This window comes from Zeus faber (genome assembly GCF_960531495.2).
Source record: "Zeus faber genome assembly, chromosome: 5".
In the NCBI taxonomy this organism is placed as follows: Eukaryota; Metazoa; Chordata; class Actinopteri; order Zeiformes; family Zeidae; genus Zeus; species Zeus faber.
The window spans coordinates 24,059,684-24,078,531 of NC_137192.1; the positions used below are offsets into that span (position 1 = coordinate 24,059,684).

Consider the following 18,848-nt stretch of genomic DNA (forward strand, 5'->3'; position numbering starts at 1 on the left):
TCTCAAAACTACAGCACAAACTAGTCTTAAGACTCTCTCACTGTGATAAAAGAAAGTTGTACACGTGTTTAAATTGGCCAAAGTGTTACCATGTCCTTGTCCTGTACAGAAAAAAAGGATTTCAAAAGCAATTAAGGTGTTTCTAACGATAGAGATATGTACGTAAAATGACAATTGAACAACAGATGTGACGTACAGAAATGATAGTTTTTGATTGGTTTACCGAATAAAGATGGATTTGGCCATGGAGAAGCACGTTCTTTCATGCCTCTTTCATTTAGTTGTTAAATATATAAAGGGCTCAGTGAAAAGGAATAGGAGAATGATAGCGACTTGTTTATGGTGAAAATGCCACATACATCTTGCCAAAGATTATTTTGTGTATCTGTTCTTAATAATCAAATCGTAGTATTGCTATAACTCAATGCATTGCTTTTTGAATAGAAAGATCTTTTAGTCATACAGTATACACTATGTGCTAAATATATATATGTTTGTATATATACAGTATATATATTAATGTATACAATAAATATATATATACTGTATATACAGTATGCATAAACATATTTACACTATATATATATACGCTGTATATACACACACTATGTGTATATATACACATATACACACAATATATACACACTATATGTATACTGTATATACAGTATGCATCCACTATATTTACATTATATATACAGCATATAAATAAAGTACATTATATATATATATATATATATATATATATATATATATATATACATACACACACACACAATATACTGTATATACATATCTATGTATAGTGTATACATACTATATATAGTATATACATAATGTATATATTTACACTTACACTAAATTACACTAAATAGCACATATAGTGTATGTATACTGTATATATACAGTACATAGGGCACAAATATGAGATGAGAAGTTCTTTTTAAAAAGCAATTTTTTTGGGTACAGTACATTTTTAGCCACAGTACATTCACATTGCATGGGAGTGGGAGTCTGGCTGAGTTAATAAAATAACACTAATGCGGTTTATGACGCGGTGGTAAGTTCTGGGTGATTCAGCCCCAAACCGGTTTGGACGGCTCCCGAAGTTAGCAGACAGAGGATCCGTCCATCTGTACCTCAGCACCACATAGTGAGTCCAACCGAGACCCAGAGCTGTGGGAAACGCAGTCCACCGGTTGTCCCATTGGAGTCGGAATACCAAATGTGGGGAAGACAGAAAGTGTGTGCACGCGGGAGGTCAGGCAGCCATGATGGTGGAGTCAAATGGAGGCATCCATCTTGACTATGTCAGGAAGGGGCTTCTGCTCCAGAACTGTCACCAGCGGTAATCTGCGTCTGAAGTTGATGGTGACAGTTCCTGCACACTGGGAGAATGGCCTACAGGATGGAATTACCACGCTGACGCCTAAAACCGCCGACTTTACACTCCTTGTTACTGGGGCTAAATCATCCACCTAGCGTGGAGCAACTACTGACATCACACGGTTAAATCCCTTCGGATCTCCTGGAAAGGGAAAGGCTGCACGGACATCATCGAACACATTTCCACGTCCGTCCCAGCATCACACAGTCAGCGGAAGCTGCCAAACCATCAGAGTGTTCTCCAGAGCCTCCCCTCCGGTCCCGTTGCGACCAGTGCCCCCTCGGTCCGCCACCGCCCCTTCCCGGTCCCTCAGCCTCCGGAAGCCCTTGCCCCCAGAGACCACGGCCACAGAAGTCACCCGGTCCCGGCGTCCCCCGTCCCTCTCGCAGCGCCGCCCACTCACCCACATGTCGGGGTCGTCGCTCAGCTCGTAGATGGAGCCGTCCTCCACACTGTGCTCCAGGGACTCCAGGGACGAGTCGGACGCCTCGTCACCCAGCGCCGTCAGGGGGTGTCCGGGGAGCCCCGAGGTGGACCGCAGCCTGTACTGCAGCAGGACGCCCTGGCCCTGGCACTGGCCCTGGCGGGCCCGGGGGCCGCGGCCCTCGCCCTGGCCCTGGAAGGATGCTCCGGAAACCGGCTGCTGCTGCTGCAGGGACTCCTGAGACGTGGAGGCATCACTGCTGCGATCCTCGCCCCCCATGGCCGAGTCCCCGCTGTCCCCCACCATGGAGTCCCTCTTCAGCAGGTCGGGGGACAGCGTGCTAGACGTGGACACCAGGAAGTCCACAGGGCCCCCATGGGCATTCAGAGAGACCATGCCCTTCCCTGCCAAGAGGGGAAGTGGAATCATCATTAATCATATTATATATTTATCTCAATGTATCCATGGAGAGGATTTTTGTACAAATAAAACAGAAGATATTAACAATTTTATATATATACTGTATAAGGGGGCGTGGCGATTGCGAACGCTAGTGTAGTGAATACTGACAGACTGCGGGAACGAGACTGAGACCGGTGATGAGATGGGAGTATACAGTGTATATAGTATATATAGTATATACAGTGTATATAGTATATATAGTATATATAGTGTATATAGTGTATATAGTATATAAAGTGTATATAGTATATATAGTGTATATATAGTATATACAGTGTATATAGTGTATATATAGTATATAAAGTGTATATAGTATACATAGTGTACGTAGTATATATAGTGTACATAGTGTATATAGTGTATATAGTGTATATATAGTATATATAGTGTATATAGTATATAAAGGGGGATGAGATGAGAGGCTGGACACAGACACCGTGGTATTGCACGCAGCGCACAATACAGAGTGGTCAGAGAGCTGGTGGTAAGTCGGTCGTTAAGTGAGGAGTACCTGTGTATATATATATATGTCAACAAGTGGTATCATTTGATATATATGTATATTTCGAGTATAATTACGTGTGAATTGTTGATAACTAGATTTATTTCATAACGGCAATTTTTCTATCTATTTGGTCAATTTTTAGGTCTAATACTATTGCCATTTTTTTATGTGAGCTGCTGTTACACTGCAATTTGTTAAAGTGACCTCAGCCAAGTCATTTTCTATCATGGAAGAAAAAACCTCTTTGGTTTTCCTTTTGACCTGTGGAGAGGCTGTTGCATGACTGCCATTCTGATCCCTACCTGTTATTTTGGGAATACCTTCCAGTTTGGGAACTGGGAGCGTGATGATGATTCCCTGGGCGGTGCCCACCCACAGCAGCCCCTGGCAGATCAGCAGGCTGGTCACCCTCATGCTCTTCTGACCTGGGGGATTCATTTAAGATAAAACTTTGAATTAAAGTCATTCATTTAAAGGGTTTTTAATATTAAAATAGTTATATTTTATTTTAAAATATTTTTAAAAAGTACAAATAAATAAATATATACAATAAAATAAGTCACTAAAATCTTAGTCATTTAGTCATAAATGACTAAAATATTAGTTATTTGAGTGGATCAATGAAACAATAAGATTAATGGCAAATATGATAAATATCAAAAGTCATGCCTATGATAATAGTGCTTAAGATAAAGTTTTCTTAATAGTTATGGATTTTCATGGTTATGGTAATTATGGAATATTACCATGTATCTTATCTTACCATAGTACCTCGCCAATATAGCAAACTTGCATAATTCATGAACCGAATTCATGTCTACTCTTGCAAAAGCAGAAATTTTGGGATTTACAGTACATTTCACAGAGAAGCTTATTTAGACAATCATTGCTGCAAATAGGCTTCTCATTATGAAAAAGTAAAGTAAATAAGTCGAAGAGCAGTTTATTTGGACCCAAAATTCAAGCAATTAATTCACAGGAAAAACACCGGGAGCTATGAGTCACTCAAAGAAGAACGACAGGCGCAGGATCCGTTCATTTATTTATCTGTCTATTTATGTGTCTTTGGCATTCAAATATTGGATTACATTGGGATTTAGCGAGCGGGAAAAACCTCCGATTGAGGTTCTTAAAGAGTCAGTTGTTTCGTAATTAATAGTTTTCCATGCCAACTTCCAGCACGTAAACACGCTGGGACAATGCAGGCGGCTCCACCTGCGTCTTTTCTTCACCTTTCTATATCACTCCCAATTCTGAGGCTACATTGCCAGGTTTCTCAGTTCAGTTGCTGCTGTTTTGGTGCTGTGCCGCTGAGATAGAGGGAGGACAGGGTAATTTCATCTTCTCATTACAGATGCAGATCCTTTGTTTACAGTTAACAAAGGAACAAAAGAAAAAACCCGGTGGTTTTTTCTTCCGTCTTGTTTTTTTGGGTTTTTTTTCCAGTAGGTTTATTTTAGCAGCCTTTTCTTTCTCCGGTCTCTCAGCCCCTTGGCTTACACCCCGGCCCAGTTATCTCCAACTACAGTTACAATAATATCCATGGCAACCATAATTGAATTACACCAACGTGTCACGTGAGTGGAGAACGCTCCTTTACATGTGGAACTGTATTTACAGGCCTGTTTCTGTGTCATGCTCAGATTATGACGCGCAATTTGCGTGAGTGGCCCAAGACTGTCTTTAATTCATTCATTTTATTCTCCTGCGCTGGCGGAGCGTCGCCGGGCTTCCTTTTCGAAAACGCCAATCTGGTCGGTCGGTAGGAGCATGGGGGAGGGCCGGGCTGGGCTAACGCTGGCCCCAGGGCCGAAGATTAGGATCTTGTAAGGTGAGCTTGAAGCAGTCAGTTTCGCCGCTCACATTTGGCCATTTGTGTCTTACTTTGGCTAAAAGGCTTAAAGTGAGAGAGTGAGGCTCTCGTACGCCCACTCCCCGGAGCCACCGTGAAATCGCACAGTTGAAGTCACAGGATGTGGGCGCACAGGCACCGTGTTTATGAAAAAAAAAAAAAGAAGTGATAAAGACGGATAATGACAACAGCACTTGAGATTAAGGAGGGAGAGCTTCACCTCAGGCGATCCTTCCTCCTCCAATCAGAGTCCTCTCTGCAGACTGCAGTGGCTTCACGTAACTAGTACGAGTACAAGTACTTAAACCTTGAAAACTGAAAGATAAATGTTCCCCTGTTTGTCGCAGAGGACTTGATTTTATAGAATATTATACATTTTTCACCGCAAGGACGGAACTATTAGAGCCATTAGCAGATGAGAGATCAGCGCTTCACTCCACTGCCGCTGAAACATCTCCGCTAGTTGCTGCAAACTGGGATTCTCCGTTGAATATAAATCACATTAAGGACGGAGGGGGATTATATCATTAATGCATGTCCCGGCATTTAATGTGCAGGGTCTGTCTGGCGGTGGTGGTGCGCTTCTTCCCTCTATTCAGCTCCACAAAATGGGAACTTGAGTCAGAGATCCTTTCTCTTGGTGGAACCCCGAAGGCACGAGGCGAGAGAATCGTTTGCTCTTCCTCACCCCCTGGAACTCACCCTGGGGGCGACGCCCGGAGGTGCCCTCTCTCTCTCTCTGTCCCTCTCTCGCTCTCTCTCACACTCACTCCCTCTCTCTCGCTCTCTCTCCAATCCCAATCCACTGCATATTTCAGGGGATGCGGTCTGTGCAAGGTGAAGATGACCTCTGAGTCGCATGTTTTTACCGCTTTCCGGTATCACAGCCGAGACTTCCCTTTGAAGTCTCCTCCTGGAACGAAAATTTCGGATCCAAGAGTGGACGCTAGTATTCCAGTCCAGATGCCGCTGTACAGCTAGCTGCAGCTAAAAAAAAAATCTGTTTCCTGATGCTGTTCGAAAGAGTTAGCGGTTTATAAGTGAACTGAACAACATCCGATTCCAAATTCACATTGCGTGGCGGCCGCCTTCTGCCAGACCTTCAGACAGAAAGTAGGGTATAAATTGGTGTCACCCCCAGCCCCAGACTCTGTGAAGCCCATTGGATTGGATTGTGGGCAGGATTTCTAAAGGAAAATCTGATTAGATGTAAGGTGTACGATTTGGGAAAAGCAGCACAAACATATATAATGACATTTGGAGTTAAAAAGTGAAAAAGAAAAAAAATGAAAAGCCAAAGAACTTGATAAAGGTAGAATGGCCAAAACTGGCATGGTCCCAGCGTACCAGGGGCATTGAACAGAGGACAACAGCGTTTCCATGGAAACATCGAGGAGGAGAATCTTCTGACACTAGCATTTTACTGCTCCTGGGTGACTTTATTTCCTCCTTCATCCATCCCTCCTCCTCCTCCTCCTCACCCTATGGCTCCATTATGGTGTTGGCAGGGTTTTCGGGAAGGGATACTTATTCAGGTCGCTCTCACGAATCCACGACCCTTGGTGCAAGTCAGACGAGACCTGAATTCCACTTAGCGGGAGGAAGGCATCGTCACCACTTAATCGCTGCCCTCCAGCTGCTCCCGTGCGACGAAGAGACCTCCGAAACAAAATGGACTAATGTATGTCATGTTTTTTACACAACGACACGGAGGGTTGAGACTCATCCATTTCCAAAAGGTTAAAACAAAAAGGCCAGTTTGATGGTCAAAATACTGCGACAATTTTCATAATAAATTGCCTGATATCAGGGGCAGCCTGATATCTTTTCACTCCTTAAGTGTAGCTCCTATTAACCACCTGTGCTTGTAAATGCAGATTGTAACCCCTTTGCTGTATTATCTTATCCAGTCCGCCAACAAAGTAACTTTAATAGAAGTTGCTCACTTGGGTGAAAACTCGGTAACGCTCAATAAGTTTGATACCTCTATCTTTTAATGTGGTGTCAAATATAAGGTTCCGTCGTGCATATCCGAATTTACATTTCATATTTAACGGTACCGATGAATTGTAAACAACACAGTGTCAAACGCTGTTCCAGAGAACTCTGTCGTCACACAGGAGCTTCATTCAAGACAAGCATGAAAATGGGAAAAGATTGGATATTTTCTCTCCGATGTGAACACTAACATCCAGTTTCGATAAGGCCAAGTCTTAAGCTGTTGGCGCTGCCATCTTTGGAGTTGTATTCAAGGGTTTGTTGTAGAGGTCGTCACGGGTCCAAAAAATTCAGACCTGAACTGATTGGATCCATTCACAATAATAGAAAGCATAATGTTCTACAGCACTTCGGTAAACACCTGGTTTGTTGCCATGGAGCCATTGACCATGATAAGATGTGGACACAATCCCGGCCTGCGTTTTTGGTTTTTGGGTTCTCCAGACCCGTTAAGAGCTCTAGGAGCCAAATGTGTCACTTCTATGAGTATTTAGTATTCAGGAAAAGTCCTAGCCAGTCCTGTACAATATTGGTGGAGGTAATAAGGGACTGAGGGGTAGGTACTGAGCATGTCCGTGCAGTGCTGGCAGTGGTGGTCAAGGATTTCACTGTGTATAAATCCAGTAGTGGTAGGAGGAAGCTGCTGGACGTGGGCATGGAGGGATGTGGTTCTGGGATTGCTGGAACTTTTGGCCCTTCTGGGGGTGTAGCGGGCCTAATTCAACTTAAACATCTGTGAAAAACCGTGACCACTCGCCACAAAGGTATTTAACATCACACCCCGTGTGTTATTGTATGTATTTTCCTTGAAAATGGAGTGAAAACAGTCTCCATGTGCAGGCCTACCCCAGCACAAAAACCATTAAAAAGTTGATATTTTAAAGGCAAAAAAACCCTAATGACATGTAGTTTTAAATTACACAGTGTTATGACAGAAATAATTAGCTGCTTAATGAAGAGTCATTGAAGGCAGATGTAGTGCCAAGATAAGGATGTCGTACAGCGTGTTGTGGTGATGACTTGACCCCTCATTAGGGGGTCGCCAGTCTCAGGTGGTCTTACCGGGGTTCAGCAGCGTGGAGCGCGTCGACACGTTAATTTCCAGCAGATGCTCCAGCGTTTCGGTGTGGAACAGACGGATGGAGGAGCCCTCCGAAAACGCCATCCACACCCCTCCGCCGGCTCGTACCATGTGGGCCACGCTCACCATGGGGTCCGGGTGGACCTCAAACTTCTGCAAAGGGAAAGAAAATAAATGATTATGTCCATACAGATATAGAGCTACAGTATAAAGAAATATAGAGCAAATATACTGTATATATATATATATATATATATATATATATATATATATATATATATATATAAGCTTTATTAAAAAAACAAAATGATTCCTTGATTTTGTACTTTTGAACTACCCTGACTACTGCTGACTACTGATGGGATGCCATCACAGCAAATATATTGTGATGCAAATATATTATGGAATATATATGAAATTATTTAATAATAATATAATTATAATAATAATAAATTCAATACTATCATAGTATCATAATAATCAATCAACTATTAATCAATTGTTATGAATTCAATTATTATCATTCACAACATATTGTGAAATACCCATGACATTGTTTTTTTGCAAAAACCCAATATGTTTAATAACAAGAATATAATAGATATAATATGAATATAATAGTAAGAATGTGTTAAATCTGCGTGACTGATTTATAACATATAACATATATATCTTCAAAAACTGCAACTGTTGGATCATTTTATGGTAAAATTATTCTTATATTAGAGATGCTAATCAAATATTATTGCAAATATGACATAATGTCCAAACTACTCCATAGTATAAGCACGAAGTCCATGTCAGAGCCTGACATTCAGCACAGACCCCTGAGACCCTGCACAGCGATCTGTTCCTGTGTTTATGTATAGACACGATCTGCCTCTCAAAACTGTAATTAATAGCACAGCTAACAAACCGGGAGGGGGGGGTTCACGTTACTCCCCTGGCACTTGTCTTAAAAAAGCCATAATGGAAAAGAAGCAGTTGGGGGCGCACAGTCCTAATGAGTAAGTGGAAGAAAAAAAAGATACGCCAGCGAGCCTTATCATGGCTCCGCATGCGGCCCCCCAGGTCCCGGGCGTGAGAATCCCACAGCCTCCATCACTGCCGGGGCCCCGGGTCTGGGGGCCGGGTAATTAGTCAATGAGTGAAAGTGAGAAAATATATAAATATACAGAGCAGCGGTGGAGGATTACCGCCTGTCTGAGTGCCCTTGCCAGCAGGTCCTTGCTCCTTTGTTTGAAATTGGGCGGAAAAGGAAAGAATCCTTTGATGTGTACTTTATTTTTTAACTGTCTCCTCAGAAGTAGTCAATGCTAGTTTTCTTTAATTATCATTATTATTATTATTATTATTATTATTATAATGATTATGATTATTATATATTTTTTTATTTTGGCACATCCATCAAAGAGGAGATATCCACAGTAATGGCCCACAGCAGTTGAAACGAGATGAGCGGTAAAGAAAATACAAAGCGGTCGTCGACACTGTCGGCTCCAAAATAAGCGGCAAATGGAGGAGGAACTTCTCGCTAAGTGTTGGCTGACATACTGTAATTATGGGATGCCATCTTGCCCACCATATGTTTTAAACTGCCAGGAAGTCGTTATGCGATACTAGATACTCTTTAAATATCCGACGACTTCTGTTGTGTATTTTTGGTCATTTGCATATATGTGACGTTTAAAATTTGATTTTTTATTGTTATCCTATTTCATTTTATTATTATTTTTATTCTCCTTTTTCCCCCAGACTGTTCGTGGATTTTTAATGCTGACGGTCTGTGCTGAAGTGCAAAAAACCCTCACCAGAAGGAATTCCTGCTATATGTAAATGTGGCTGGTGAGAATAAAACTATTCTGATTGTGATGGAAGCACAGAGTCCCAGTTTGGGTTGGATAAAGAGTGGAAAATAACATTTTTTATCTTGATTAATCTACCAATTAATCTATTGATTGTTAAAGACAGACAGAAAGAAAGACAGAAAGATTGAAATTTCCATTATATCAACTATTAATTGTATGTGTAAAGGCCTGATTAATATAGGCCTGAATGTTATGAGAAGGTCGTTTTTGGAAAGAAGAATTTTCATCATCGCTTGTTTCAATGGACATTGGGATAATAATAATAGAAACACTAACCCTTTTCTCAGATTTATCTTAATGCACTCCGATAAAAAGCATCCATTCAGCACATGGAAGGAAGACATAATTTTGGCTCCAATTTTGGATTCAGAATTCAGGTTTTCAGGGTCATATGATGACAGGACATGTGGCTTCGGGACATATAAATGGGGAACAAAGAGCGGGAAGTAGAACAGGTATCCTCCAAGTGATTGCTACCTTCAGAGCCTCAGGCTATACCCAGACTTCTGTATCACAAATGATTTTCCCCTGAAAACTCAACGTTGTATTGAAAATAATGGATGCTGTTGAATCAAAGAATCATGCAGAAAAGTAACAAGTACCCCACCATAACCGGAGCTTTTTGCTGAAGGTGGTTTTGCCTCCGAGCTAAAATCCACAGCTGCAAGCGAGAGGCGGTAGCACACTGGGAAAAACACTCATTTCCACGGCACTGCCTCAGGGGAGATTAGACCTTAACCTCAACCTTACTGTAGACCTCCAGCCATAACCTCAACCTTACTGTAGACCTCCAGCCATAACCTCAACCTCCTCAACCTCCAGATGGAAACCATATTTTAAAAGATAATTCTGCTCAATTACGTCCTACAGAACCACAGCCCACAGAGACCATAGTTAAAAAGAGCTGGAAGAGCTTAATTCTATCAATGAATTCTATAAAAAAATATATCTTTGGTCTATTCCAAACAGTGCAGGTAGTGATTAAAAGTATTGATGCAAAATCAGAAATTGAGAAGAAAAAATAAAAAATAAAAGTCAACACAAGCCGATAGAGGCCTCAGTGGAATCATATTTTTGATGTAAATTTCAATGGATGCTGCATTGCTCTATCGTAGCTTTTATTGAAGAACGTTTTCCTTCATTTTGTTTTGCAAATTGTTGTTAAATAAGGTAGAACCGACAACTTTCTCTAAGCAGAAGAATATACTGTATCGTCTTTATACTGTGTATATACATAGTCTACATCAGATATAGAAATCACTCAGCCCCCCAGGCAAAGGTTCCTGAACCCTGAGCTCAAAACTGGGTTACAGCAGTTGGAGCGATGCCAAGGATCGAATAAGGTTGAAAGGTCCAATGATGTGCTGAAAAATAAACTTTTTGTCATCTTATTTAACTGAAAAATGGGCCCCATCTACACATCACGGTAGTCTGATTTGATTGAACAAAGCTAGAACCTTTTGGCCTTTTAGCATGTCTGGGAGACAAAGGCAAAGGAGTCAGGTGCCAGAAAAGAGTTATAGAAAGATTATAGAAAAGCCCCTGGTCGGATGCCACGCGAAACCATGTCAAAAGCCCTTTTCTAGAATTCTTTCAGGACTGAAAGCAAGAGGAAGGGCCACAGGAAATGGTGGAGCTCGTGTGAGGCACAGCCTGTTGTGAGTAGTTCAAATTTATACGGAAATGTCTCTATTTTCCAGTCAGATGAGGCAGACTGACCCAAGTCCCGTTCTCCGGCAGCCAGACATGCGTTACGTCCTCGCCGCTCGGTGTCAAATACTGGATAAGTAAAGGTAACAGCCGCTCCTGCAGCCCACAGCCTGGTATTAGTGGGCTGAATTCAGTGTTGCTTACAGAGATGAGCTGGTCAGGGAAGCGTGACAGAGGTAATATGCCTTCTACACCCCTGCGCCGCCATGTCAGACTAACAGCAGTACTTGCTCCCGCCGTCTTTCCGCCCGGAAGAGGGTAACAACACTGCAGACTAAAGCCCCATCTGAACCGCTCATTATCTCTTCATTACTCTGGGTGACAAGGTGTCCCTGTCCTTCTGAAAAAACACTGAAATCCACATCCCGGCTTGCCGTCCCCGAGCGGCTGACGAGTGGACATGTGACTGAGAGGGAGAGGCGAGCGGAGGGGAGCCGTGATGGGAAGAGGAAGGAACAAGGCCTGCCAGTCAGTGTTGATCAAAGCCTGTGTCCTACTTTGTTAAGGCTCAGGCTGGACGGGAGGGACTCAGCCCCACTGTTAGGGGACTGAAGGGCGGAGCTTGGCCGTCGCGATGGAGATTGGCGCGCACAGAATCTGGCGAACCTTCGTGCATGAAGGTCCAGGCTTCCGCTACTTTCGGCGGGCCTCGTCACAGATAAATGATTCAAAAAACACAGCTAGACCAGACAGAGCGGGCGGCACCGTCTTGAAAAAACAACAGGGGAGGGAGGGAGCGTGGTGAATTTGTGTCCGTGAAACTCCCCCAGACTGTCTCCGACTCATATGGCTTGCGTCAGATGGCTCGATCCGAGGACATGCTTCACAGCCCCGGTGAAGTCATCCCTCCCGGGTCCACATTAGTGTGGAAGCCGAGGTTAGCGGCGAGGACCGAGCAGATCTGACCCACTAAGCTCTACGGGAGGCACAGTGAACCGGAACTGTACCTCGGCGGCGTGGTCACTCGGCTGGCTAAGCTGCCGTCTCCGGAGCACCAGGGTTGGAGACAGAGAGAGAGAGAGAGAGAGCGAGAGAGGGAGAGAGATGGAAACGCGTGGTTTTCCTTGGACTGCGGCTAGAAAACCCAGCGTTTGACTTGACTTCTATGTGCGGAGCGTCTGCAATGCAGTACAGGAGGCGAAATGAATTGTCGCTTATGGTTTTTAATGTCGCTATGGTTTCGAGTAGTGTGCTGCATTTGCTGCCCAGAGCCGTCTGGGAAAAGAGATTCAATCTCAATGTGGTTAAATAAAGTTTAAATAAATAATATATATTTGATTTTATAGGAATTGTACAGTACATCATGGCATCAGGTACTATACTATAGGTAGGTACTATGAACACAAACTTCAAGGGATGTGTGAGTTCAGATTAAATGAATGCTCAAAGAAGTAATTGGATTCATTTGAACAGCATCCGTCCATGAGGTAAACCTTTTTATTTACATTTTATTTTGCTTCTGATTCTTCGTATTTTCTTTGCGTGTTCATTGGATCTCTCCATCCCATCGTGTTGACCGAGGGTTTGTCCGGAACACCCTGCCGTCTCAAACTCCGACCCGGGAGACGTAATTAAACGGTATCCGCGACGTTCGAATAAAACCGTGTTAACGTTTCCCCGGACACTCAGCTCCGTCTTGTCCAGCGCGACCACGGCCGCGAAGGGGAGAGTTAGTCCGCCCCTAAAAAAACTCTAACGAGCTCCTGACGTACGCCTTTGAGAGCCAGGACGACAGCCCTTTAACCTGGCAACTCCAGCGACGACTAAACAAAGCCTCGTAAACATTGTGCGAATCCACTCTCAGAAGTTCTCTGTCTTAGTTGCAGGTGGAGCCGGCCGCCCGGGCTGTTATTCCTGATCGCATCAACAGATTAGAACGCCGGCTCTTCCGCGAACACGGGAAGGATGGGATGCCGCTCTTAAAATATTGCAAAAAGACTATCTTGACAAGCGTTTTTTTAATTGGAAAAACCCTAGCCTTAGAGAAGATAAGATCAAATTTAAGCAAGAATTCATCATCTGATGACTCATTTTATTTTTCAACCTTGCTGCTGCCATTGGTAGAATCTGGACCAAGTGGAATCCTTCCGTCCGCTTGTTCGCACACAATTCTCAGAGTAATTCTGTGAGCAATTCATTCAATTAAATAATGAAATCCTTCATTCATTCACTTAATTGACTAGTTGTTGTTCAGGGTCAGGTTTTGTTTTCTCCCAAAAACCAGTAGCAACGCGATTATTATATTTGACCTTGCTGCTATCGCTGCATCCATCCATCCACTAACTCATTGATTACTTGATTAATCCATCCATTCCTTGTCTGTTCATCCATTCATTCGTTCACTTTACTGACTTTGTCTTGATCAGGGTCAGTTGTTTCTTTGTCCCAAAAATATACATACAATTCTCTGAGTAATTATTTGAGTAATTCATTCATTCAGATCATTCGTCATTCGTCCTCCCATCCATCCTTTATCCATTAACTCATTTGTTCCTTCATTTGACGAACGTGTTCTTGCTCAGGCTCCGATTTTTTCTCTCCAAAAAACAGTTTCACAAAATTCTCAAGAGTAATTATGTTTATGCAATTATAAATGTATTTTATTTTTCCTTTTTGGCATGTTCATGCTTTATTCGATAGTGACAGTGCTGGCAGGAAGCGAAGGCAGGGGACAGAGAGAGAGGAGATGACATGCAGCAAATGCCGGGATTGAAGCCGGGCCGCTGCGGCAAGGACTCAGCCTTGAAAATGGTGCGCTCCACCACGCTGAGCCACCGGGGTGCCCCGCAATTACTTTAATCGAGCTTCGCTCGTTCGTTTGTTCCACACAATTCTCAGGGTAATTCTGTGAGGTCCAGTATTGTTACGTAACAAACAATTTATGTCATTTGTGCCATTATAGTAAACCTCAGCCCTGCAAAGGTTTGAGTGCATGCTCCAACTCTTTCTTTGGAGGGACCATCGCACCTGGGTGGAGAGGCTGGAGCCGTCGATGACCGAAACTGAGTTGGCGCAGCTCGCCCACACCGAGTCGTCCAGCACCAGGAGGGTCCGGACCGGGTCAGTGCCCACGCTCATGGACCTCAGGCCATCGGGGTCCCACAGGTCGCCTGCATGGACACAGGACGGAGAACAGCGAGAGCCTTTCAGATACGATCTCCTTTTCATATTATTACCAATGGAATCAGGAAAACAAAATGGCGCTGCCTGTGGCTTCTTTGTCAAGACGTTACAGAGGTAGACGGATGGATAGATTCATAGACATGTACACATACAGATATGTAGATACAGAAATAACAGGCTATCTGCAATAATAATAAAATACTGGAACAGAAGCAATATGCAAGTAACCTAAAATTAACTACTAAATAGAAAAATTGGAATACACCAGAAATTACAAACAGTAACAATAAAAATATTCTTATTAACAATAAAACAGAAATAAATTGTACTCATAAAATAAACCCAAACATTAAAAATAAACAGCAAAATAAACCCAAGAAAAGCAATGAACAAACATGAAACACGAAAAACACGAAATAATACAAATAAACAAGAAAAATTAGGCCAGAAAACAGCTACAACGTAAACCTCATCCACAAACACACCAAATAAAATGTCCAAAATGTCCATAAATTGTTGTTTAAATTATTGCGATATAATGACTATTTGCGATACAATTATTATTATTTGTGTATTTTCTATTTAAAATTCTAAATGAAATCATACTACCTGATTTCTGGTGCGGTGGTATTTAACCTTTAATATGATCTGGAATTCTGAAATCTGGAAGAAAGATGTTTGTCCGTTTGTGTCGGACGTAACAAACCACACATTTTATGCGGAATCTTTAATGCAGAGTTTTGTGCCTGATTCGAATGAGAAAGCTATGCACCCCCCATTGTTCAAACCAAAAAAATCAGAAATCCCGCAAAATAGGGTAATTAATTTGTGATAGGTTAATTAAGTTTGTCTTTTGAGGGAAGAAAATCTCCTTTGAGGACCTTTCCCTCTCTGGGAATCCTTTCCTCAACTCTCAGTTTGTTACATGCTCCGTGCACTGGATGCCTCAATCTGCCACATATTTTTAGAGTGATAGAGCAATGGATAGAGATAGATAGGGAGACAGACAGACAGACAGACAGATATATAGACTGACAGACGGATAGATAGATAGATAGATAGATAGATAGATAGATAGATAGATAGATAGATAGATAGATAGATGGATAGACAGAGACAGTCGGACAGATAGATACTACAGACAGTCATACAGACAGAGAAATAGATGGACAGAGAGACAGACAGACAGACAGTCAGAGAAATAGATGGACAGAGAGACAGACGGACAGACAGACAGACAGAAAGAGACAGATGGACATATAGATACTACAGACAGACAGGCAGACATACAGAGAGATAGACAGACAGACGGAGAGACAGACAGAGACAGACAGACAGACAGACAGACAGACAAACAGACAGATAGACAGACAGGCAGGCAGATAGATAGACAGATGGAAAGACATATGGACAGACTGACAGATAGACATAGATAGACAGACAGACAGACAGATATACAGACTGACAGACAAGCCGATAGACAGACAGATGGCGAGACAGACAGACAGATAGACAGACAGATAGGCAGATAGGTAGACAGACATCTAGCTTCTTATCTAGTCCCTAGCGGCCCTCAGTGGTCACTTCTAAACCAGGTCGCCATTAATTTAGAGATAATAGCTGAGTCAATCATGTTCAATTACTTTTACTTATGCAGCCAAAAGGATGTTCCCTGCCCCGCAGGGTTTGTGAGGAGAAACATACGGAACATAAAGCCACTCCATGTTGGACAATTTAGGAAAAAAGGACGGAACAAATGGCTCTTTGAAACTACCACCGACCAGCCACATGCTGAAAGTGTGCTTCACGTTTGAAACCTCCTCTTTTCCATCAGAGTGAAAATGAAGCGACCATGTACCTTTAGACTTCCATTAGACAACATTGGTGCCACTGTGAGGGAGGCACATTATGTAGTAGAATTACATAAGCATTTCCGTTTTTGCCGTGCGTTAATGACGCTAAATTAGAGGTGGAAGTGCATCCAGCCATTTAATTAACATTTGGAGTTGTTTATTTCTGCCTTTCATAGCAGAGCAGCTTCACAATGACTAGTGGCTTCCGCAGGTTAATTGCTTGCCATGTTCTAAATGTCATCCTTTCCACCTTTTTAGGAATTCCCTCGCTTGCAAAAACGGTCTCTTTTGACTCCCTGACACACCGGCGGCGGTCGCGCAAAACCCCCGAACGCCAGATTAAGTAAAAATGACGCAGGTTCTCCGAGACCTGTGAACCTGTGTGTTGGGAAGGTTTGAGAAGGCAGCGCGCTGCGCGTGCGGATGCCTTCTGATTGGAGTCTTTGGTGAAACGTCGGCATCTTCTGCAGACCTGTTATTTCTCCCAGACAGTAGACGTGTGTTAGTCAAGGGCATTAATCTTTAACAGCTGTGCAGAGCCAGAACCCCACCCCAGGGAGCTCTCTCTCTCCTATCCCCCTGTTCTGCTTTTTTTTTTTTAAATATACATAGCATGAATAGTGATATTCAATCGGCGTGCAGCAGCTTGGTGTAATTAATCATCCATCCATTCTGCTGCTGTGGCGTGGTGGCGTTCCGCAGCCAGGCAGCCCCCCCCCCCACATGCCCCACAGGCATTATGGGATGCCTGACTAAACACAGCACGCCACCCGCCACATGGCCAAGTGGTATTTTGATACTCATATCATAGTAGGTGCAAGAATCACAAACCAAAGTGAGGAACGACGGAACCAAAAAGTGCTTCTGAATCACTTTCTTGCAGGAGTTTGTCCCTTGAATGCATCAATTATAAGAGAATGACTTGATAAGTCAGGGAATTCAAGGGTAGTTATTCAAGAGTAAATGAGTGGCGTGGCCCTTTTGGTCGAAAAAACTTTGCGACCGAGCCCTCTCGAGCACTCGTGATGGAGAAAACAGTATAAAAAGGCTCTCTAGGACCCCTACCATAGAGTAAAAATGATAAAGTGCATTCTCTGGTTCCCCAAGGAAAGAGAAAACGGGGAAAAGTGCCCTTTCAGATTTTTGCCGCCATCCTAAAAATGCTCCGCGTGCCCCACTGAGAAATCATTTGAGGAGTAAATAATTCTCATCCGCTGGGGAATGATTGTAACCCTTCAAGGTCTAAATTGATGACTCAAAATTTGAAAATTAGTACTATAAAATAATCCCACGGCACACCACTATCCTGTTAACCACTCAAAATGTCACAAAAGGTCACCCACACGTAACTGTGCTTACAGATTTGGCCTCTTAATAGTTAGTGATGCAAGACTCGCAAACAATTTCGGTCACAGTGAACAAATCTTTTAAATGACTCAGCAGTCAGGAGTCACTCTGGCAAAGGTGGATGCCTGATTCTGAGAATCTGAATCAGGCATCCAGAAGACTGAAAATACTCAGTGACCACTACGTTAAAGTCCAATGTGAAATAAAAGGCCCAAGACAGTTGACACAATTCATATTGACTGTGACTGATTTAAACTTTACATCATTACATGATTAATTCTCAAACCGCAAAACCAAACTAAGTAGACCCTTCCTCCTCTCGCTCACGGTTCAGGAAGTCCTCCCTCACTCACCGTGCGTTACACCGACTGAACCAAATGAACCAGGGGCGGGGAAAAAGCGAATGATTCTTTTTACCGAGTGACTCGTGAAGACCAGAATCTCAAAATAAACCTTCCGTCACATATTTCTCTCTTTCAACTTTAAACATGAGCTTGTTCTGATGAACACAGAGCTGCTTCACCGTCTGGAACTGATGATTGAGTCTGACTTAGCAACTTGGCAAAATGAGCAGCACCAGGCGCCGGGCGACAGCCAATAGGAGGGAAGATTCACTCTCACTGGCGCTCATCCTTGGAAAACGGATGCCCGGACCACTGCGTATTGTTCATGATTAAGCTGTTTTTTTTATGAAAAACGTCCCCTCAACTATCGATAACATAAGGAATACATCATTTTATGTTTCTCCAACAACGACAACTCTTTATTTAAAGGGAAAGACCAGTTAGGTTGTTTTTAGAGAGGTCATTTATTTTGCTAAGTAAACAGCTACACCATTTTCATTTTAAAAAAGTACACACGGCACCATCCATCTATATAATGTTTATTAAATATGGAAAGGGAGAGAGGTTTGAAATCTTTGGCGCGCCCACAACAGCCGGTGGATTTTGAGCAAACACGCCCACAAAAGCCAGGGGCACAGAAGCCCTGTTGCGGGCGGTGTGACCGTACTGCACCTTCAGTGAGGCTTCCACCGCTGAATGCTGAGATACTTTCTGGGAATTTGGAACGGAGCTGCGTGACAGATGCACCAATTAAAACGAGTCATTTGCAGCATTCATTTGATTGGATTAGCCTCTTTTTGTTACCAAACATGCCCTATTAGCAATTCGCATTAACAAACACATCAAATCCATTTTGGTGTACAGTTTTTCCTCCGACACAATTGTGTATTTTCT

At 42.9% G+C, this 18,848-nt stretch overlaps 1 protein-coding gene across 1 annotated transcript in view; it reads right to left on the reverse strand.

Annotated features, from left to right (window-relative positions):
• Positions 1-877: 877 nt before the first annotated feature.
• Positions 878-18,848, reverse strand: part of arhgef10la (Rho guanine nucleotide exchange factor (GEF) 10-like a) — a 178,697-nt gene continuing 160,726 nt past the window's right edge. Inside the window, exons 23-26 of the mRNA XM_080001492.1 lie at positions 14,255-14,397; positions 7,691-7,862; positions 3,081-3,203; positions 878-2,215 (exon numbers count right to left, since the gene is read on the reverse strand). Coding sequence (XP_079857618.1) covers positions 1,587-2,215; positions 3,081-3,203; positions 7,691-7,862; positions 14,255-14,397 — 1,067 coding nt within the window. The 3' untranslated portion in view covers positions 878-1,586. The remainder of the gene's footprint in view (positions 2,216-3,080; positions 3,204-7,690; positions 7,863-14,254; positions 14,398-18,848) is intronic.